Below are 23,952 nucleotides of genomic sequence, written 5' to 3' on the forward strand. Positions count from 1 at the left end.
TTCCCATCTTTAGTTACCAAGTATATATATAATATATCTAACTTTGCTTTGCTATAGTAATTATTTTTAATGCTAAAATAGACAAAGCAAATTTCTAGAGAAACAAATCAATAAGCACTTTTTATTAACTTTTTTGACAAACCGATAGTAAAACATATGCTACCTAATGATAACTGTGTCCCTTTATGTATAAGTCTAAGAGAAATATTCGGATTTTTATCTGGACAAGAAATTCAAAGGCTCCTTAAGAAGATAGGAAACACCATGGTCACAAATGTAACCAGACAACATATAGTATGTATATGTGTGTGTGTGTGTGTGTGTGTGTAAATGTTTTGATCAATGTAACTAATCTGAGGTTACAATAACTCACTGCTTCAAATAATATTTCAATTACATGTAACAGATTAAGATACTGTTTAGGGGAAAACAGCCTCAGAAGGAAGTATGAACAAAAAGGGATATTAATCATTACCTTTAATCAAACTAAGTATCAACCTTTCCCCCAACCCATAAAGACTTCATGTCTCTAAATGGTTCCTAAATCATGGAAGATAACTTGAAAAAGTTTAAATACATCTCCAGGTATCAGATGCTTATGTACTCCATGTGGGTCCAACTTTCACTGCCCAGAGTTTCTTGTCATGGTAATGTAACATCATGAAAATCTGGTTGCCAGTTCTTTATGTTTTTATTTGTAACAGAGCTAAACCTTTTAACAATTATATTAACTACAACTAAGTTATTTGCTAATGGTAGTAGAATGATATATATACTTTATTAAACGAAAATAGTACTCCTGCAAATTTTTCTTTGTAAGAATTCCATAAATACCAAGGAAAAGACTCAAGGGGTTTGGGAAATAAATCCCTTTTAATTTTAAATCTACGTAAGTTTAATTTATTCCCAAACTTTCTAAGTTCTTCCAGAGTTCTGGCCTTCAGAATATTTCCTAATTTTTCTTCTTGAGTTCTGCAGTAACTCAAAACCTATCCAAATGATCTAATTCTGTGTTACCTATATTTAATATAAATAAAGTACAATATATAATCAACACTGTATCACTAGAATTGTGAAGCTCTTCATGACTTTAAAAAAAAAACTCCAAAACAATTAAGCTATTTTATTTAACAGGTAATAGTCATAAAGCAACTCCATATATTTAGTTTTCTGATATCCTAATGTATTTCCACAAACCTTTTAAGTCTACAATTTTATATAGTTTTCCATCAGGGAGGCAAGATATATATAATTTCTTTTTATATTTAAAACTAAAGGTTTTAAGAGGGCTTAGTCTCTAAATCAGTAACAATTAGTCATAACACCATACAAACACATTTAAATATTCAGGAAAGAGGTTTTTAAGATTATTGCTTAGTCTTATAAAATGGTGAATTTTAACCAAATTGATACCTCTGTAATCTTATTTATGTTTCCTATACTCTTACATCATACTGCTTGGCAAGTAATGTAAGTTTTGACATAATGTAAAAATTCAAGTAGTTGTAAACAAATTCTAATTTGTTAAACAATTCATATATTCCCCTTTCCTTACTATACTACCTCAGAATTAATCCTCCTTAAAAAAGTAATCATCCCACATAGAAAAAACTGCAGAGCTTCATCTCTTCCTTAAATATTTTCAAGTACTGTAAGAACACAAATCCATGAAAAAACTGATTAAAATTTGACATTTCATCTTGCTTTACTAATTGTGGAATAATACAAAGACATAAAAAAAAGTTCCTTAATATTTCTTTGCTTAACAGAGAAATACAAAGAAATACTGCAATTATGGTTATGGGCTATTTTCCAGCCTCTTCAAGTATAGGACACAACTATGGTTCCTACCAGTAGGGAGAAATGAATAATCAATCTTACATAACACAAAAGAAAGATGAGAGGCACAAAAAGACAAACTGACTTTGGCTTTTAAGAACCTAATGTTCTCAAAAAAAAAAAAAAAAACCTAATGTTAACCCTGAAATGCCACATTCAGTAACACAACAACAAAACAAAAGATTACAGCAGCAAGCCACCACTTCACACAATATTAAAAATTCTGAAATAACGTAATAGCCTTCCTCCCATCTCCCACTCAATCTGTTGTGTCGTCTTTTTGTTTTTCCTGCTTTTTAGCTGCAGGCAGTTCAAGGCTTGCCCACTGCATTGGTTCAGCTTTTCTCATAGTGATTTCAATCTTTGTTGCAGTCATAGTTACATAACTTCGCTTTACATCAATCACCTGTAACATATCAAAGAGAATTACAGGAAACCTCAGTGGCTTTATTAGTCTCAGAGGAAAACATCAGACTTGCTTATGCCAATAATCCCAAATCCAAGCTTCTAAAGGCCTCTTTTATATCTAGACTTTGGTAGGATACACTGTTAAGTTATATATCTATACTTTGCATCGATGTTTACTAAAGAACTGTCTTTTATTCTACAAATGATCTCAAGTTATCAGAAAAAAAATTCTTACAAATTTGTAATACTTACACCCCATAATTTCACATTTTGATCAAATTCCTTCTCTCCTTCAAATACAATATGCACATTTAACTGAAAAAGATATACATAGTTAATTGATCAAATTCAAACTGAAGATTTATGGTATCAAACACTGATTATAAAAATAAGACTGACAAAAATGAATTAAGCTATTTTAAGAAACTGCCAATACTGTATTGTTTCATATGAGAAAAGCCACTGACAAAAAAGAATAACTGGCTTCAAGTTTCATATTGAGAACTAAGTACTATATTACTTGATAAATCCACTACAGTATCTCTAGAATGGTTCAGCAGTAACTCTACTATGCAGAAATTTTCATTTAAAATAGTTTCATAGGGGCCGGGCGTGGTGGCTCACGCTTGTAATCCCAGCACTTTGGGAGGCCGAGGCGGGCGGATCACGAGGTCAGGAGATCGAGACCACGGTGAAACCCTGTCTCTACTAAAAATACAAAAAAAATTAGCCGGGCGTGGTGGCGGGTGCCTGTAGTCCCAGCTACTTGGAGAGGCTGAGGCAGGAGAATAGCGTGAACCCGGGAGGCGGAGCTTGCAGTGAGCCGAGATTGCGCCACTGCACTCCAGCCTGGGCGACAGAGCGAGACTCCGTCTCAAAAAAAAAAAAAAAAAAGTTTCATAGAAGTAATTTAATTTTTTTAATGGGAGTCATTATAAAATCTTACCCCAAAATCAGCTGAGATATAAACAATACTTTAAAATACAGTAACATAAAGAATGATGTATAGAAAAGAACTTTTACTCAAAATTATAAGATGTACTTACCAATGTGCTATTTGCTTCTACTCGGCTAAGTTCTGGAACTGAGTTTTTAGCATATACTGAAATGGTAACTTCACCTCCAGTCTGATGCCAGTCATGTCTACATGGAACAACTTTTTTCCCCTGTAATGTAAGAGAAACTCTGTAAGTTAAAAAAAAAGTGCCACATAATTAATTTCTTAAAAAGAGGAATTTGACCCATCTGAGAAAAAACTACCATGCACAACTAAGCACTTAATGTTTAAGGGCAAAAAACTTCCATATTTCCCAAGAGGCTTAAACAAGAAAATATATCATGTTACAAAGATTCTTCATAAATTTTATGATTTCAGAACACACTTATTCCTTCCCTTTGTTTTTTTCTTTCAGGGCCATAATACTGATACACATTTAAAAAGACAATTTAAGAACTCCTACTAAATTTAATCCAATTTTAACATTCTGTAACCTACTAAGTACTGTCATCAAAACATTCTTTGAAGACTGAAATGAAAGACGTTTGTTTACTAGGATAAATCAGACAACACCTTAACCTCATGCACTAGAAACCTTATTTATTTTCTACAAATCAGAATCTAAGAAAAAAAAAAAAATCTGACCAGTTATTACTTTCTTCCCATTTTAATAAAGAACAAATGATTTTTGGATTTTCTGATTATGAAAATAATCCTTACATACCAGTAGTATACTATACTGCCCTACCAGTATTTTTTTTTTATAGAGGCAAATGATGATTTGTTGTATAAATGAGAACAGTTTAATTACATAATTCAGGAAACTCTGAGACACTACTGTTGTAAAAGGTACTATTTTCGTTTTGATAAAATTACATTAACTAAATTTAAATTATATATATCACTCACATTTTTCCCCTTAAGCTACTAGCTTACTTAATACTTGATAACTGCATACATTAAAAAACAAGAGAAATTACATCATTTTATCTAGGATTATACTCCCAAACTTAACATAATGGAACACATTTTATTTTTTCAAACTAAAATTTTCAAACTTTTGGACTATAAAAAATATAGATAATCTCACTTTTTATTTAAAAACATTTCTCATAGTTTTGTGATAGATGAATTTTTATAACTTCAGGGTATTTTTATAATATCCAACCACATGTTATTAAAAAGCAGCAACCAGGGCCAGGCACGGTGGGTGACACCTATAATCCCAGCACTTTTGGAGGTCGAGGTGGGTGGATCCCGAGGTGAGGAGTCCAAGACCAGCCTAGCCAAGACGGTAAAAACCCGTTTCTATTAAAAATACAAAAATTAGCTGGGGGTGGTGGTGCGCACCTGTAGTCCCAGCTACTAGGGAGGCTGAGGCAGAACTGCTTGAACCCGGGAGGTGGAGGTTGTAGTGAGCCTGCATTGCACATCTGGGCGACAGAGCGAGCCTCTGTCTCAAGAAAAAAAAAAAAAAGTGGGGGAGGGGCAGCAACTACAGAAGACTTAAATATTGAAATCTCTAAATTAATTTGAAAATTTAATACATTATAAAATACATTAACAATAGCTAACAGACAAAAACTTACTGAGCACTAAGTTGCTCATCCTCTTACAATTTAATGAGGTTTTGGGAAATTATTTGCATAGCCCCCAAGTCTTTTTAAAAAGCTGTCCAGGGAAGTAGGAAATGATGCTTCCCCCCTCCTTTTCATAAATATCCCATTAGCAAGCAGAGGCATTCAAAAGAATTCCACTGAAACAAGACTGCAATCCTCCCCTCTGGCCACTAGATGGAGGGTTTGTGCATCTGTAAATGATTGAAGTTTTAAGTGGCCAAAAGAATAATAAGAGATCTAAACATTTAACATCATCAAATTCATAGAAAAGTAATTTTTAAAAAATGAAAAGTAGGAAGAGGCCATAAAGCTAATTTTATTAATTAAAAAAGACAAAAATTATTCAATTTTGTCAGGCTTAAGTATTTCACAAAACCTCACATGCTTGCATCAAAACAGACAATGGCTATTTTGCTCAAAAGGCAGTGCACTGGCAGCTTGACTCAGATTCATTTTATTTCATAGTCATATCAAAGGTCTATGGTTGAAAAAAGAAAACTTTTTTTTAAATCTAAAGACAGAATAATTTCAAATCTTTAAAAAATGACTCAGATGAATATAAACCCAGTGTGCTATAGAGTTACTTACAGCATCTTTTTTAGTCCACATGTGTTTCCCTTTTGTACAGCCCTCTTGGGCTAAGAATGTATTAAAATCAGAGGTTTTTCTTCTACAACAGCTCCAGTATTTCATCCTTTAAATTATCACAGAAAAACTTCAGAAATAAAATCTCACAACCAATTAAATCCAGAAGTATTTGAGGGATAAATCTGATTTTTAAGAAGCCAGTTAAGTGTACAACTCTAGTATTTTACAAGTGTCTAAGTTACTAAACAGCTAAAAATGAATGTACAGCATATCAGGAAGAATGTGGAAACAGAGTGGAAGATTTTTACACAGTGCTGCATTTCTATAAACTAGAGCATAATACAGAAGAGAGGCTCTCAACTGCAGGATGCAGAAAAGTATGGGTCTTCTTGGGATAATGGTGTCTTAGTGCCCCAGGGCCCAAAATTCTAAATGCCCTGCAATGTGTAGGGGAGTCCTTCAAACAAAACATTTAGCCCAAATAGCATCACTTTTAAATACAGGATATAAAGAAAAACAGGCGGTTTACATCACAATGACCACTTAAGAACTGTAAGCTTGTTTCTGTTTTCTCATATATAAACACACAACATACAAACCCCTGTGTTTGTGTAGGCTATTGTGAAGATGTTAATGACAATTTAAGTAAAATGTCTAATAACACTGCATGGCAAACAATGTTTAAAGACAGAAAGGTTTAACTTTCTAAATTCTACCATAAACTATTTTAATAAGTCATGCATAAGTTACCCCTCATGGAAAATAGGTACTCCAGAATGATACACACAGACTTCTTCTAGACTCTCTAGACCCCGATATGTCTAAAAAAGAAACAAAGAGAAAAAAAATTAGCTGCATATCTCACAGTTACATCTCATACATATTTGCAGTACTGGTGACCTCTACGAACTTTGCAAAATACTTAAATGACAATTACCTAGAAAATTCATAAATCCATCCCACGCCATTCTGTTAAAAAATGAAAAATGATTCCCTTTTGGACTTGGTTAAGTTTTAGGTCCCTGTGAGAAAGTCATATTAAGATGCTTTCAGCCTTTTGAGTATGAGATCCCATCCAATCATATTCAAGTACTTACTTAGTTACTAATTTAGAAAACAATGTTGAAACCAAGGGATTAATACTCTCAACAGAAATATAGTTACAGCATGACTTATGTGTACAATAAACTCCATGTAAGTATTGTCAAATAATATGAGAAATCTAATAAGCAATTCTGGAAGTTCTAGAGTGATGGTGATTTCTTATCCCTATAAAGGGTAAAATGAGCTGCAGACCTATATATATATCCAGGGTTTGTCTGGAAGATCCGGGCCCCATTGCTGCTGTAGATGGAGGCTCTACAGATGAATTCACAAAAAATTATGTTAATAAAACATGGATGTAGCCAGTAGTATATTTTCTATTTTTGTATTTATAGCACTACCTACAAACAGAAAATAAAATTCTGTGTTTATCTTTTATATATCCAAAGTACAGTATTAGATGTGTATTTCTCCTTAAGATATTTCATAAGAACATAAAACTCAGTATGTTAGCATCTACTAAACTTAATGCTATCCCCACAGTCTATTCTTTTCCCTATATTATTTGATGGCACCATACAGACTCAGTTTCTCAAAGCAAAATCCATTAGTTCCTCTTCAGCATCTCCTCTCCCTCCACCCATAAGTAGTCTATAATGAAATCTCATCAATTTGACTTGAATATATTAATTTGTTTATCTTCCTCATAAGCTAGAAGATTTTAAGCAATCAGAGTATACTAACAGGTTTCTACTATTTCTCAGCCTTCGATTTCTATTTTATACTAATTATCAAATTACTATCACCCTTTTGTTTGAAGTTCTTTAATTACATCCATGTCACACCTTATACAATAATAAGTTCCAGGTCATTTACATATTTAAATGTGCCTCCATATGAGAAAACACTCACAGCCCTGAAGTAAGCAACGATTTCTTAAATAGAACATGGAAAGCACTAGTCATAAAGAAAATGATGGACAAATTGGATTTTGTTAAAATTAAAAAGCCTGTGTTTATCAAAGTCGTCATTAAGACAGTAAAAAAGCATAGAATTTCTGATAAGAGTCACAGCTAAAATATATAAAGAATTCTTACAAATTGGCAAGCAAGAGACATTAGAGATAGGTAAAAGATTCTGCACACTTCACAAGAGGATATACAAATGGCTAATAAACATACATAAAAGTCATCATTAGGGAAGTACAAATCAAAACCATGATGAAAACACTATATACACACTAGAATGGTTAAAATACAAAAAAAAAAACAAAAAAAAAAACAAAAAACCTCGTATAACAAAATGTTAACAAACTGTAGGACAAGTTGAACCAGCCTCACATACTGCTGGTAGAAATGTAAAGAAATACAACCACCTTGGAAGACTACGTGGAAGTATCTGTTAATGCTAAAGATATACAGGTGGGCATACCTAATCCAAAATCTCAAATGCTCCAAAATCTGTTAACTTTTTGAGAGCCAACGTGACAGTTAAAGAAAATGCTCATTGGAGCATTTCAGATTAGGGATGCTGAACTAACTGATAAGTATAATGCACATATGCCAAAATTAAAAAAAAAAATCCAAAATACTAGAAATGGAAATGTGTATATGTGTCACAAAAGTCATGCACAAGAATGTTCATAATAGGCCGGGCGCGGTGGCTTCACGCCTGTAATCCCAGCACTTTGGGAGGCTGAGGCAGGTGGATCACCTGAGGTTCAGAGTTTGAGACCAGCCTGGCCAACATGGTGAAACCTTGTCTCTAGTAAAAATACAAAAATTAGTCAGGCATGGTGGTGGGCGCCTGTTAACCCAGCTACTCAGGAGGCTGAAACAGAAGACTCGCTTGAACCCGGGAGGCAGAGGTTGCAGTGAGCCGAGAGCCTACCATTGCACTACAGGGTGGGTTACAAGAGTGAAACTCCATCTCAGAAAGAATGTTCATAATAGCATTATTAAAAAGTTTTTTAAAATTAAAGGACGATATAAAGTAGAAATTATTTGTGGCACATTCAAATAATGACATACGTTAAATAAAAAAACAAAACTAAAGCTACATGCAACAAAGACAAATAAAACAAGCATTATTATGCAGAAGATGACAAACACAAGTACATATTCTATGGTTATTTTTACATTAAACTCAGAAACAGAAAAAACCTATGTTGACTGACAGAAAAACATTTGAGGGAGATAATGAATGAGAAAACACATAAGGAGTGCTCTGCATTGCTGGTGTGTTTAACTTTGTGAAAATCCCTTGAGCTATAAATTTATATTTGTATACCCTTTAACAAACTTCAATGTTATATTTCAATGAAAAAGACTAAAATATTCTTCAATTTCAATGGCCTTCACAATCTAACGTACAATCTAACTTCCCTGAACCACTAAACCCTTTTAGGATCTGGCCAGGTCTACTTATCTCTATTAATTTCAATTCCACAGCAGCAAATTTGTACCATTACATAATTATCTCTATACTTCTGCTATTACTTACGCTTGAAGTACCCTTTCTCTGTTTTCCCTGTCATTCACTTTTCAAAACGCATCTGATACCTTCTCTTTGATCTTCCTCTATTACCCTACCATTTGCATTGCCTTCCCCAATCCAGTAATTACTAACTCCCTTTTATCTACTACTTCTACCTCATATACATGTAAATACAATTGTATCTCCACTCCTTAAGTGATCTAAAATTTAACATGGAAAAAGTATAAACCTGCCCCCACCCCATTTTCACCTTGTTGGTTAATGGTGTCACCAATCACCCAGATGCTTGAATTCCCTTCACATCGAATCCATTAGCAAATCCTGCTAATACAGGCAGATGCTCCTTTGCTTACAATGTGGTTATAGCCTGATAATACCATTGTTAAGTCAAAAAAAATCTTAAGTTACACCACGGTAAGTTCGGAACCATCTGTACTTTCTGTACTTTCAAATTCTATCATTCATTCTACAAACACTGTTCTAAGCATTCAAGATACAACAAGGAACATCAAAAATCCCTATCCTTGCAACTTTTACTCAGCAGGGGGGTTAGATGGTATAGCTCATAAGCAAAATAAGTATACAAAATAAGTAATATACAGTGATAAGAGCGATGGAGAAAAAAGGAGAGGGAGAAGAAATGTTGGAAGATATGCAAGTTTTATATCAAGTAGCAAGAGGCAGGAAAACGCCTTACTGGTATGTTTGACCGCATCCCACATTTAATCACTTCTCAACAAACTACTCTTCAATCCCACTGTCTGGTCTTCCACAATAGCATCCTAGCTAGTTTCTCTTCTTCCATTTCTGCTGCATCACCACGTATTTACCATTCACCAGTCACAGGATCTTTTTAAAACCCTTCCCTAAAGCAAGTAATAGCTTCTCGTAATACTTAGAATAAAGCCCAAATACCTCATCATGGCTTAAAAGAACCACCATAATTCTGTCTACCTCTCTTACCTGCTATCCTTGCCCAAGCTCCACAGACCTTGTTATTCCTTGAATAGCCAAGTTCTAAAGCCTCTGCCCATGTTACTGCATCCAAAACACTCTTCACCCAGGTTTACATAATCCATCCAGTACAACATGAAGATTTCTGATTTAGTGTTACTATGTCAAGAAGGGCTTTGCTGATAAGCACTCCTTAGTATGTTTTATTTTCTTCCTATCATCCTGATTTTGTAATATCTAACTATCTGTTACTCTTCTCCCCATTCTAGAATATCAGCTCCATAAGAACAGAAATGTTTGCTTTATTTGATACTATGTCTCCAGCCCATAAAATGTCTGGCACATAATAAGTGCTCAGTAAATGTTAAGTAAATTGGAATTACTTATTTTCATTATTCTACTGGACATGATGCTACTCAGACAGAGTCTCTTATCCATGATTGTAGCCCTAGTCCCCAGCATAATGTTCAATATATAATATGCATGCAAATGTTTGTTGAATTGAGTCAGCAAACTGCACTTTCCTCGAAATTGAAATTTTACTTCATAACACATCACAAATCTTGTGATATATACCTTTGAACACCCTCCATTCTTACATGAGGTCCCAATCTTAATTTCATCATTGTCTTCTTCTGTAACAAAGAAAAAAAAATCAAATTAAAAAGTTAAAATAGAACTTCGCTGTGGCACCATTCTTAAAAAGTAGGTTTTTCCAGAAAACAATACTTTTTAAAAAACGACTGTGACTAGGTTTTGCTTATATCCCCAAATTGATATATGACACATTTCTTCTTCTTTTGAGGACCTGGTGTCTTCGACAATGCAGGACACAATTTTTTCCATAACAAAATGTTATATCCAGTATCTTAACTTTGTAAAATAGATCGTGAAAGGGTGTCTTCCTCCCATGGTACCAGGTATAAAGTCAGAGAATAGTGAATATATTTTGTATAATGTGCAATAAAACATTTTAAAATATCAAAGAAATTTAGCTGATTCTTAAAAAAATAATGAACCATAAAAGAAAAAAATTTAATATAGGTTCTCATTTTGAATAAAGACATATGGAATTAACCTATTAGGTTCTGGAGTATTTGTAGTTTATCATATCTGACATTTAGAGGAAAAAAAGTTTCTTAACTACAATGTGCGACTTTTCCCTATTTATATGCAGTAAACTACTGTTCTCTCTTTTGGATAACTGCTTAACTGTACCAGAAAATAATTAAAACAAAATAAAATCTTACCTTTCTTATTTTCTTCATTCCCTGATGACAGTTTAAGTTTATCAAGTGCTTGTTTTAGAGAGGCAGATATTTTTAATTCCAAATTTGTCATTGGTTCATCTGGGCTGGAGAATTTTGAAACCTTATTACCATTATTAATACACCAAAATATTTCTTTGTACTCCAAATTAATAACCTTAAAAGCTTTTTGAGAAACCAAATGCTTTGTGTATCAAATGATTCCCATTAAAAAGTTAAAAGAAGGTATTTTATAAATAATTGTTACAATGTATCTACATTCTGTCTTAACAGAAAAGCTCCTTATATTAGAATAGTAAGTCTCAAATAATCACGCTATTGTCAGCATATTTAATTATTAATCAGTTGCACTAATGAGAAGGGAATAAAGACTAGGAATCCAAGGTTTTCAAGATGAGTAATGCTGAGGAAGGGACCATAATGTACTTTTACATCCCATGCCCAAGCTCAATGCTGAGCACATAATAAACATGAAATATACGTTAAATTCTAAGTGAATCCATACTCACTTCTACCAGTGGAGATAATTAATGTGGACATTGGCATATGGATCTGTAAATTCAGATATAATCGTATTGCAAGGCAATTTCAGTAAGGTTAAAAAAACAACATCTTCTAACATTTCATAATGGCTAAGTGTTGTATACACAATTTATTTAAGTCCATTCAATAAATATTAAACATATTAATAAACACAGCAATAAAATTAAAAATTGTAGGCTATTCATTCTATATCCACAATGAAAAAACTGACGAAAGAGGCATTTTAAAAGTACATAGGCAAGGCATGGTCGCTTATGCCCATAATCCCAACACTTTGGGAGGTTGAGGCAAGAGGACTGCTTGAAGCCTGGGCAACAAGGTGGAACCCTGTCTCCGCAAAAAAATAAAAAATATTAGTCGGTCACTGATATGGTTTCCCTGTGTCACCAACCAAATCTCATCTTGAATTCTAGCTCCCATAATCTCCACATGGTGTGTGACGGACCTGGTGGGAGGTAACTGAATCATGGGGATGCGTTTTTCCCACGCTGTTCTCATGATAGTGAATAAGTCTCAGAAGATCTGATGGTTTTTTTCTTGCCTGCCACCATGTAAAACATTCCTTTATTACTCCCTCTACCTTCTGCCATGATTGTGAGGCCTCCCCAGCCATATGGAACTGTGAGTTCATTAAACCTCTTTTTCTTTATAAATCACTTAGTCTCGGGTGTTTCTTCATAACTGTGAAAATGGACTAATACAGTCATAGTAGCATACACCTATAGTTCCAGGGAGGGTTAGGTAGGAGGATGGCTTGAGCCCAGAAGTTCAAGGCTGCAGTGAGCTATAATGCCACTGCATTATAGCCTGGGTAAGAGAGGGACTTTTCCTCTTAAAAAAAAAAGTATGTAAAAACCTATATCCTCATAATTGTTATAATACCACCAAATGAATTTAGGATAAAATATTTAGTTTTTCTCATCTCACTGCCTTTGTCCTTTTCTTTTTTCAAAAAGTCAATCTCAAGATCCTCCTGCCTCAGCCTGAGTAGCTGCAACAACATGAGCACACCACCAAAGCCAGCTAATTTTTTTTTTTCTTGGAGAGACAGGATCTCTTTCAGATTGGTTCTCAAACTCCTAGGCTCAAAAGATCCTCCCTCCTAGGCTTCTCAAAGTGCTGGATTATGGGCTTGAGCCACAGTGCCTGGCCTCTCGCTGCCCTTTAAGTAAAATAACAGCCCATCATTTAAAGATAAAATTAACTCATACTATTATAGTACAGACTGTATTATATTACTAAAGAGATTAAGAATGAACCACGACTGAAGTTTTGTCTTTTCCCAATTATTTTTCTAACTGCTAAATTGGCCAACAAAGCATTCAATGGTCTCCCCTAACTATGAAGATGGAGAGAGAATAAAATCATCCTGAGTAGTCTCCTTAGCAATAATCTGTACTCAGAGTGCTAATGAACAAATAAATATCTAAAGTCTCTTAGGGTTCTTATCTTGGTTCTATATTATTCAATACTCTATAAATTTATTTAAGTAGGATCAATGGAGAATAAAGGGAAAATCATGAGTTCATAGCATGAATAAAAATTGCAATAGGTGCCTACTTGCAGCCAAAAAAAAAAAAAAATCTCCTTTTTTTAAGTCCTGTAGTTTGCTTCTAAAACAATTTAGTACTCAAGTGTAGCATGAAGAAGACCTGGTTCAACAAAGGTACTCAATATACATGTGTGGGAATACAGAGTCTGGTTATCAGAAGGCAAGTATGAAGAATCTGTACAATTCTATTGCACAATGAGCAAAAGCTTTTTTAAGACTACTTTCACAAATATGTCATCTAAATCAAATGCATTAAAAATTGACCAGTAGTAATGAGATTAACGGTAGTTTTCAGGCATCTGAAAGTAAAGATGGATGATTAGGCCTCTGCATTATTTTCTACTTCAAACTGATGACATGACAAGGAAAACTGCTTCAAAGAATTTTACCATGCCACAGTGAAAAAGATGCACTCTAAGGCACAAGAAAAATGTGACTTCCCTACGCTGATGATACATGTCCTTGTAATTATGACAGTACAATATGCAAATCTGTTACGTAGTTATATTGTGTACATGCTCTGAAGTTGAAGAGAAATAAAAATTTAAGGCAGATATAAGGGAGAAACCAAATGGTTCAAAACTTGGTGGCCTACATAGTAGCTACAAATGGTATCACGCTAAATCATTAAGGAAAGTACCAAGCACAAGTGCTACTATTCAAGTGTGACAAAAATATGTAACTGTATAAAGTATACCTTGGTCTTTTTATTGCTTCTACTGGCTTAGGGGCTTGAATGATGTGTTCCTGAAATTTGGGTTTTAATTCAGAAAGTTCCTTCTTCTCAGTAGTCTTGACTTCAGGTTTGACTGGCTCAGGTGGCTTCTCACTATTATGTCTACCTTTTGTACAGCCCTGTTAGTGAAAGATATTCATTAAGAGCTATCTATTTTACATTTCATGATAGAAACACTATCTTTTCAGTTCTTTATTGATATTGATTCTATTTCATGTTTTCTCGAGTTTCAATACATTGATTTTAAGAAATTAAAAACAGAACTCCAAATTTGCCATATTTGCTGAATCTCTGAATGAAGGCTTTTTTAAAAAGTCTTTGAATTACACTTCATAAACATCTACTTATTCTATTAAAAATATGGCATAAACCTCGTTTACATAAGAATTCTGGAGAATCTCACAAAGAACTGTAAAAAATAGTTATACAGAAAAATCTCTTACTCAAAAGGCCTCAATTTGAGACCTAGTTCTCAACATACTTATTAGTTATATGACCTTAAGCAAGATAATCTTTTTAAACCTCCATCTCCTCATTTGTAAAATGGAGGTAATGTCAGGTAAGATACTTTCTGAGAGGGTTAAATAATAAAATGCCTGGCACATTTGGCAGGTGATAACATTCAGCAAACGTTAGCTACTTTTCTACTACATTCTACTACATTATACATACTCTTTAACACCTCTGAAATGATACAATCAATAGCATTATCAGTTTGTTAGTAGCTTTAGTTTTCTTAGTGGTATATAAAGTGGTTTTATATAAAAGTGGTATATAAAATATTTCAACAGCCTCTTAGATAAAACTTTATCGTTCCTAACTGAAAAGGCTTTAAATTGTTGCTTACCACTTTCTCCTTCTTGATGTTCTTTCAACATAACAGAAAGAACAAACCTAAAATGATAAGCAGGTAACTAATACCTCAAAACATTAATTTCCAAAACAGATTATTTTACAAGCTGTGGAAGGGAGATGAGCTGCTTTTTGAAAGGTGTTATCTGCAAGTTGATGAAGACCAATCAATCTATATCAGAAATCAGACTCCTCAAATCTGAGGCTTTCTATAACATGTATTTTTAGGAAGATAATCTAGAAAAAATAATTAGTACTTACTACAATACTTAAGAAATCAGAAAAATCAGTTGTTCTTCTCTTACAGCAAGACCAACCCTATGAAAAACAAGAGAAAGAAACTAAAAACTCTATTTGCATGAGAAACACAACCCACTAAAACACTCTACTTGCACTTATCTACTTGAATCCTGCAGTAACTCGCAAATACAGAGTGCAAAACTTCAGTGTTGCATATAATTCACCTAATCAAGTAAAATGAATATTAATCTTTGATTTTTAAAAAACCAATTAACCAATGTTAAAGTGATTTGTGCTATGCCCTATCATCAAGGGAAGCACCTTTATAAAACAAAAACTGCTTCTCTTTTCAACAATCGTGCCTGCTTTTTAGAAGAAAAACATGTTATAATTCCTAAAACTATCATATTCAAAGAATATTCAAAATAAGTATAGGTATTTTACTTTTAAAATCTATTAAGTTAAAGATAGTAACTATAGAAACTAAAATCTATTTTAGTTTCACAATAAGCATTCTATTTTCAGAACAACAAAGATTAATTAACACAGCAGCCAAAGCACTATTAATAAGCCTTTGAAGGTGATCTTTTCAGTGAGAAGCATAAAGACACAGAAACTATTACTATTTTTGATTTCTGAACAAACTATCAAGTAGTTTACCAAAAAATGGCTTTAATAATTATCTCTAAATTCCAACGTTTATAGAGAATAGGGAAACAAAAATGCAAAATCTCAAAACTTGGAACTTCAGATTAAGATTTGGGACTAAATTCGGATTAAGACGCAACTTTGCACACATCCACCTGGACCTCGCTGATTTTCAAAAGACTGCATAAAAATTTGGTAGTGATTTTTCTCATAATATGCAACTGTAGGTTCTTTTTCTTTAAAGGTAATTTCAAATATCCTATAATTCAAATTTTCCTTTATTTTGAAATTTAATTATCTTTTACTCCGAATTGAGATGTAGATCAATTACTACAACCTTAAATATAGGGTTTAAATAGCATCAATAATATAGTCAACAGAAAAGTTATTCTATGAGAGAAAAAGTTTTATTGTCTTAATCATGTACTAAATTATGTCAGATACTGTGATACACACATGTAAAATATGATACAGGCCAGCTGTTCCCAAATGCCAATCTGGATTCTATGCTAGTCTTCAGTACAATGAGAAAAGGAAAGATAAGTTATGTGAATATAAGGTTGCTAGTTGTCTTTTTTCAGCAAGATTGTCCTTTTCTCTGAATATGTCCCTTCTCATATTAAAATAGTATTTCTTTTGTCAATGCAATGTTTAACTTCTTACTTGGTCAACTAGTATCCCTGTATTGATGTAAACACATTTTGTCTGAAATCTTCTGTACTGTGAAATCCAATAATCTTGGAATATCTAGGACTTTAAGAAATGGTTATAAAATAGAGACCATAATAAACACTACAACTGCAAAATAGAGAGAAGCAAAAATACTTCAAAGTGAAATCATTAAGACTTGGAGTGATTAACAATGTGGTAAGAGAAAAAACGGGCAGTGGACCAAATGATCAGAAAGTCAGCAGTATCATTACTAGGAGCAGTAAAGTTGAGAAGCAGACTACTTTTGGAATAAACGGTACACACTAGAAACTGGTTTGACGTTGCCAATGAGACACAGAAATATGTTGTAAGAGCCATCGGTGTAGAGGTGACATTTGAGAAAACGAATGAATGAACTGAATGAGAGAAAACAGCCAAAGGTTACCTTTAAGAGCTAAGAGGAAAACAGCATGGGAAAAAAAGAAAAAGATACAGTAAAACAAAAATATCAGAAGAAATGGCAGTCTAGGAAAGATGAAATTCCACAAAAAGAAAAATAAACATTTCCACAGTACCACAATTTCCACTACGACAAAGATTTGTAAAAACTAAAAAAATGTATGGAGGAATAAGGTCTCAACTTGCCCTACTGAATGTCTTCTCTGTTTTCCTCACTCAGAACTAACCAGACTAATGCATCTTTTGTTAGATTTGGTGGTATAACAGTGAAGTGCCAAAACAGTCTAACTATTCTCTGGAAGGTATAATTGGACATTTAAAGGGCACCAACAATATTTAAACATGTTAAGACTGCTTATGTTCCTGAGAACCAAAGTTGTAGAACCTAAAACCATGGCAGCCCTACCACAGCATTATCTTCTGAGATATACAAAGGAAACTCTTTAAATGTATCATATTATCATGAATTTTAAAAAGACGACCAGCAAAAATCTAGTCAAACAACATTCTACTAATTCTCCAGAACATCCAAGAAGTATAGCTGGAAAACAGGTAACATTTCTTTGAAGTTAAAAACACTCTAAACTTACATGTGTGTGTCCCGAGATTGGCACTAAATGTTTATAAGAATCTTTTCTAAAATTCAGAGCTGTTATTAGCCAGTAGTGACAGACTGAGATTCAATACGACCACTTTATTTTCCCTCAAAATTAGAAAAGTGAAGAAATGGGTGTAGAAAATGAAAATTAAGACCAGGCATGGTAATCCCAGCACTTTGGGAGGCTGAGGCAGGTGGATCATCTGAGGTCAGGAGTTCGAGACCAGCCTGACCAACATGATGAAACCCTGTCTCTACTAAAAATACAAAAATTAGCTGGGCATGGTGGCAGGCGCCTGTAATCCCCGCTCCTCAGGAGGCTGAGGCAGAATCGCCTGAACCCAGGAGGCAGAGGTTACAGTGAGCTGAGATCACACCACTGCACTCCACCTGGGCGACACCATGAAACTCCATCTCAAAAAACAAAAAAAAAACGGAATTAAAATCCAATTTTGTAACTGGAAAAGACCTTAAGATCATCATCTACTGTCTTGTCTTTGCCTTTAGTGGAGTATACGCTTAAAGCACCTCCCCCCCAAAGATCATTAAGAAAAAAGTCACTAGCTGAGAAAAAAAGATGAGAAAATAAAGATTTAGTATTACATCTCTCAATTTACTACACAGATATGAAAAAAATGAAAATATAGTTCCTACCTTTAATGCATCGTGAAAGACTGGAACACCTGGGTGGTATGTGCAAGCATCTGGAGAAAACAGAAAAAAAAAGTACCTCTCTTTATAATGAAGAAAAATACATACATGATCATCTCCTTAAGGTGTTAACCTTTAATCCTTTTTCCAAACGCAGGTACCTTAAAAAGGTACAAATGATTGAGTCTGACACGCAGCACAAAGTGTACTATATTAAAATAGTATTAAAAATTCTAATTCAAGCGTATGACGACTAAGGACAAAAATACAGAATTGTTTATGTATAACAATTATATTTTATATTCCCCTAATCTGGGTAGTAAAATTTGTTTAGTACCAAAACTTCAAACCCCCAAATTTTGACCATCATTTTTCTAACCTGCTTTTACCAATATACTATCAAACTTGAAGAATGCTTACGTGCATTCATCCATAAAGGTTTCACAAGAGATTCCCTAAAAGACATTTTGTAATAACAGGCTCAACATTTTAAATACTGTAAAGATTTTTTGCAGTATCTAATTGGTAATTTAACTTTCCTAGACACAGTCATTCCTAGGTACAAACCTCACTAAAAAGAAGACTAGGGCGCCTCTGCCTGGCCCCTGCCCTGTTTGGGAAGTGAGGAGCTCCTCTGCCCTGCCCCTGCCCCGTCTGGGAACTGAGGAGTGCCTCTGCCTGGCGGCAGCCCTGTCTGGAAAGTGAGGAGCGCCTCTGCCTGGCCACTGTGCAGCCTTCCAAGTGTGAAGTGACAGCCTTGTGTGTGATCTTTCTGCCTTCCCCAAGTGTGCATTTTCAACATTAAAGTTTACTTTTTAATTAAAAAAAAAAAAAAAATAGAAGTCTAGGCGGGCCTGGTGGCTCATGCCTGTAATCCCAGCACTTTGGGAGGCTGAGGTAGGCAGATCACCTGAGGTCAGGAGTACGAGACCGGCCTAGCCAACATGGTGAAACCCGTGTCTACTAAAAATACAAAAATTAGCCGGGCGTGGTAGTGCATGCCTGTAGTCCCAGCTACTCTCCTGAGGCAGGAGAATCACTTGAACTTGGGAAGCAGAGTTTGCAGTGAGTCAAGATCATGCCACTGCACTACAGCCTAGGCAACAGAGCAAGACTCCGTCTTAAAACAAAACAAAACAAAACAAAACAACACTCTGAAGTTCTACAGCCTATTTTCTAGATTCTCACTGGGTGTTATTCTGTACTTCCCTCCCCACTACACCATCAATCTTTACTTCTCTTATGTAAATGGATTTATTACAATTTGTGTTGGGAACAGGCACCCAAATTTGGCCATAAACTGGCCCTAAAAGTGGCCATAAACAAACTCTGCAGCACTGTGACATGCTACTGACTGCCTTGACGCCCAGGCTAGAAGGTTGTGAGTCTACTTGAAGGAGGGCAAGGAATAACTGTCCCACCTAGGGCGGAAAAACACTTAAGCGTTCTTAAACCACAAACAATAGCATGAGCCATCTATGCCTCAAGGACATGTTCATGATGCAGATAACTAGCCAGAGCCCATCCCTTTATTTCTTGTAAGGAATACTTTTAGTTAATCTCCATTCGAGGCTCTCAGCTCTGAAGGCTGTGAGACCCCTGATTTCCCACTCTTCACTCTATATTTCTGTGTGTGTGTCTTTAATTCCTCTAGCACCACCGGGTTAGGGTCTCCGCGACCGAGCTGGTCTGAGCAATTTGCAAGATGGAGTACTATATTTTTAAAAATCAGATAACAGTCAGCTTCATCCCTCTGCAATCTGCTTACAAGACTACCTTTCAACCTTTCAAGTCTATTTAGCTTTCAATGCTCTACAACAACCTTGTCCAGCATGCCGCCCCAGACCACTCTGAATGTTGCCCAACACAAATTCGTAAACTTTCTTAAAACATTATGAATTTTGTTTTTGTTTTCTTTTAAGCTCATCAGCTATCATTAGTGTTAGTGTATTTTATGTGTGGCCCAATTCTTCTTCTTCCAATGTGGCCCAGATAATTCTTCTTCTTCCAGTGTCGCACAGGGAAGCCAAAAGATTGGACACCCGTGCTCTACCACCTGATTCCTGGTGTTGCCTCAAAATTTACTACTGGTGCTCACAGAAATCTCCCTACCCCGTTACTAGCCAGTATTGCTTCCTTAGTAACCATGTGCTGCATAGATACTAGCCAATGTAGAAAGTGTTAGGTATCTTCCTGATACAGTAAGTAAATCCGTGGATCAGAAAGATGTTATTAATTAAGGGTAGTTGTGGAATTAAGGGCTGAAAAAGGAGGTTGGAAGTAGAAATGGATATGCAGAAGGACATGAAGTTGAGAGGGGAATGGAAGTAGAGAATAGATCCAGTAATTTCAAACACCAAATTTAAAGTAGTCAGAGACATAAAACACAATATATAACAGAGTCAGAGGCATAAAATGTCACAATAAGTCAATTTTGGCAGCATGGCAGCAGGAATGAGTCAGATCTGAACCATACAACTAATATGAACACAATTTGAAAGCCCCGGCTTTCAAAAACAAGAAGTAACAAGCAAATGGACATTCTTCATCCTTTCTTTAATATCCACCCTTTATCAGTTTTTTTTTTTTTTTTTTTGAGACGGAGTCTTGCTCTGTCGCCCAGGCTGGAGTGCAGTGGCGCAATCTCGGCTCACTGCAAGCTCCGCCTCCCGGGTTCACGCCATTCTCCTGCCTCAGCCTCTCCGAGTAGCTGGGACTACAGGCGCCCGCCACCGCGCCCGGCTAATTTTTTGTATTTTTTAGTAGAGACGGGGTTTCACCGTGGTCTCGATCTCCTGACCTCGTGATCCGCCCGCCTCGGCCTCCCAAAGTGCTGGGATTACAAGCGTGAGCCACCGCGCCCAGCTATTATCCACCCTTTATCAGTTTTAAGAGTTTTGGCAAAATTAATATTTTATGAGTGAGAAGCTACAAGACAGTAGTAGTGGTTAAGTGTCCAGGGCTTCTAACATTGGGTCTGACCCTGGCTAAATTTCTCACTGAGCTACTCGCTAGTAGTTCCTTCAGTTTTCCTCGTATACGTCGATTAAAAAAAATACTGTTCGTGAAGCTGTGTTTATTCTAGAACAAGTGTTTAACATATGTAAGTTACCAACTGTGTCTCCCTTAAACACCCTTTAACTTGAGTTACAAGTTAAAACGTTCTATCAGCTTAAAAGGGAGTCTAACTTCTGTCTCTAGGGGGAAAAAAAAAAATCATGAGACTATAAGTCAACGAGCATGGTAATTATGCCATAGCACCAAGAAAAAAAGGCATTTAGTGTAGATTAAGAAATATTTAAAGATGACAGATCCAGCATCTGGCTTACGCAAAATGGAACTTGCTTGTGTATTTACCTCTTTTAACTTATTCTGTCAACTGTACAAGGTCAAACCTCTTCCTAAAAAACCTCCTAACCAACCTTTCTATTTAGTTCTTGTCTCCTACTCCGTATCTCCATTTTCTTCTCCTTCCATTCACTCAGTTTACTTGAAAAATTTATTCTAAGTCTCTAAAAAAACCATCATTTAGCTAAAGTAAATATACTTATTGGAATTTCTCTGGTGTAACTCGTACTGCTGACCACCCAAGTTTTGAGACGGTTTTCCTGGTCGCTTTCTGTTTCTTAGGCACTGCACCAATTCACACCTGGATACAGACTTACAACAAATGACTATCTCCCCTGAACGTTATTGTCTCATAAGCAAAGCGTCAGTCTTTCCCCTGTATTCTATATTAAAGTAGAATATCTGCAGACATAAGTGCAATTAATTTTTTACATAGGCTGCCAACACCAAAGGGCTTTAAAATCATTTCTCGATTTTGTCATCGACTGAAATATCACAATTTTCCTCTAGAGTAGCATCATATTTGCATCATAAAAATGTCAGTGGCGGTAACGAGTATTGCATAGGTTGGATTTTCCTTTTCCTTAAAACCCTGTGTTAATGGTCTTATTTTAAATAACGCTATCAATTTACCTGTGTGCCAAAAATAAGTATTTCAAACATCTCAGAGGTGAAGAGTTTAAAAGGCATCAGTTTTCATCTCCTCCACAATAATGAAGGATGATATTAATACTACCTCATTGAACTAAGCTTCTCTATCAAATGGGTCTAATTAACACTACATGCGTCCCAGGGTGGTTATGAAGATTAAATCAGATAAAGCAATAATGGCTGGCATGCAGAAAATATAAACTAAATGCTAGTTCAATCTGAAAACGTGTTGTCACTTCTCACGATACGCATGGAATCATCTCACTTCTTTGTCAATCAAAACTTCAATTCACTGATCATTTCCCGTCCTTCACCTAATAGTCATTTTCGCTTTGGATCCTTAACTCGACATCTAGGTGCTGTAGATGACATTCACTCATTTTATACTGGAGTAGGCATGGTAGTAAAACGTGGAGGCCACAAGAATAAGCAACAAATGCCGCTAGTAACAAAAAGATAACTAACGTACCACCAGGATGAACCTATCAAAACAGCGTACAGATACAGAGTAATGTCCCTTACACTTTTAAGAGGTTTGTAACAGCAGATCGATTGAACACAAACTTCTACAAGGCACAGCTTACATGCTAGGACAACCCGCTGCTCATCCGGGCCACCTCTCCCTCTCGCGCAGGCAATCACAGCCATCACTACTTCGGGAACTACAAAGCAAGCTCACCAGTACCTCGTTAATTTTTGCTTCCCCAGAGACTGGGGGGCCCAAGGAGAAAGGTGTTCGTTCTAAATTCCAGGCGACTTAAAAGGAGTGCGGGGACAACGGAGGAAACACGTGGATCCAGGGGAGCGTCTCTCTCCGCAGTGGCAGAGGAGAGTCAGGCGCCGGGGCCGGGCGCTCGCCAAGTGAACGCAGCGCACCAGAGGGGCGGCCGGCGGACTACGCGGGCAGCCAAGGGAGGCCCAGGAAGGGCCGCGCGAGGACGGCTACAGGAGATCTGCGGACACCCTCTGGCCCAAAGGGCCTCCCCCGCTGATGAGGTGGAGAGGGGAGGGAGGATTGGCGGCGCGTTGCTCTTACCGTCAGAATTGGTCTCAGGATCGAAGCGCTGACCGCAGCCCCGGTTGTAGCACAGCAAGGCCATTTTCTTTTCCTGCCGTCACAGGAAAGGCCCAAACACGGGGAACAGCAAGAGGATGCGTTAGCCCCTCCCGTGTCGCTAGCACCGGTCTGACGACTGAGGCGGCTACCGGCGTCCGGAAACGATCTGTTGCGTTTCAGGAACCTTCGCGAATTTTCCGGTCGCGCAGGCGCAGAGAAGTAACTAGGCGGAGGTAGCGGCGGGAGGCTGGCACTAGCCCCGGCCACAATAGGTCGGACTACAGCTAGTAGCAACTGGGGGGTCGGAAGTGGAGCCCAGACAACAGCGGAGGAGAAATTTACGGGGCAGAAAATGAAGGTGTCCAAGAGACTGACAACTCTCTTCTGACTTCCTAAGTGCTCACTGGCTGTGGGTATCTCCTGCAGCAAAGTGGCCGCCCCGCCCTCTCATCCCCTGCGACCCAGCACCCTTCTTCCTTGCCTTGAGGCTGCGCCTTAGACAGCCCGGTGGGTATCTCTTTATCCCTTAGCTGTGCTAAGGGGTAAGTGCACAGTAAGTGCACAATCGTGCAGTGTTTCCAAATCCTCAGGGTAGACGTGTGAGCTTAGTAAATGAGGAGAGGAATAGCAGACGAACCTCTCCGTGTGTTTGTGTCTCGAGTGCCCTCATCTCAGGAGCAATTTTAATAACTTAACAATTGCGGTCACATTACTTTGAAAATACAAAAAACGTAAAAATCAGAGTAGCGAAGA

At 36.3% G+C, this 23,952-nt stretch overlaps 2 protein-coding genes across 2 annotated transcripts in view; one reads left to right on the forward strand and one right to left on the reverse strand.

The window, feature by feature from the left end:
- Window positions 1–23,952, forward strand: part of LOC116476177 (N-acetylated-alpha-linked acidic dipeptidase 2) — an 87,247-nt gene that overhangs the window by 50,440 nt on the left and 12,855 nt on the right. The gene's annotated exons all lie outside the window — the stretch shown is intronic.
- CHORDC1 (cysteine and histidine rich domain containing 1) lies at window positions 167–23,341 on the reverse strand. The gene is made up of 11 exons (XM_032167141.2): window positions 23,179–23,341; window positions 18,147–18,196; window positions 15,158–15,214; window positions 14,006–14,163; window positions 11,196–11,299; window positions 10,522–10,580; window positions 6,202–6,272; window positions 5,452–5,557; window positions 3,294–3,413; window positions 2,500–2,562; window positions 167–2,245 (listed from the first exon to the last, which is right to left on the reverse strand). Exons 1-11 carry the CDS (start codon window positions 23,240–23,242, stop codon window positions 2,099–2,101), a joined length of 999 nt encoding a protein of 332 aa, XP_032023032.1. The 5' UTR covers window positions 23,243–23,341; the 3' UTR covers window positions 167–2,098.

The sequence above is a fragment of the Hylobates moloch genome, unplaced genomic scaffold (genome assembly GCF_009828535.3).
Source record: "Hylobates moloch isolate HMO894 unplaced genomic scaffold, HMol_V3 SCAFFOLD_11, whole genome shotgun sequence".
NCBI classification, from domain to species: domain Eukaryota; kingdom Metazoa; phylum Chordata; class Mammalia; order Primates; family Hylobatidae; genus Hylobates; species Hylobates moloch.

What these genes read in the sequence shown, in the direction of transcription:
- CHORDC1 (XM_032167141.2), bottom strand. Translation starts at nt 23,242, where the DNA reads ATGGCCTTGCTGTGCTACAACCGGGGCTGCGGTCAGCGCTTCGATCCT. An exon ending in AGAATGGAGGGTGTTCAAAG is followed by an intron (nt 6,273 to 10,521) that starts GTATATATCACA and finishes TTTCTTTTTTAG; the next exon opens with ACATATCGGGGTCTAGAGAG. An exon ending in TGTGGACTAAAAAAGATGCT is followed by an intron (nt 3,414 to 5,451) that starts GTAAGTAACTCT and finishes CTTACATTACAG; the next exon opens with GGGAAAAAAGTTGTTCCATG.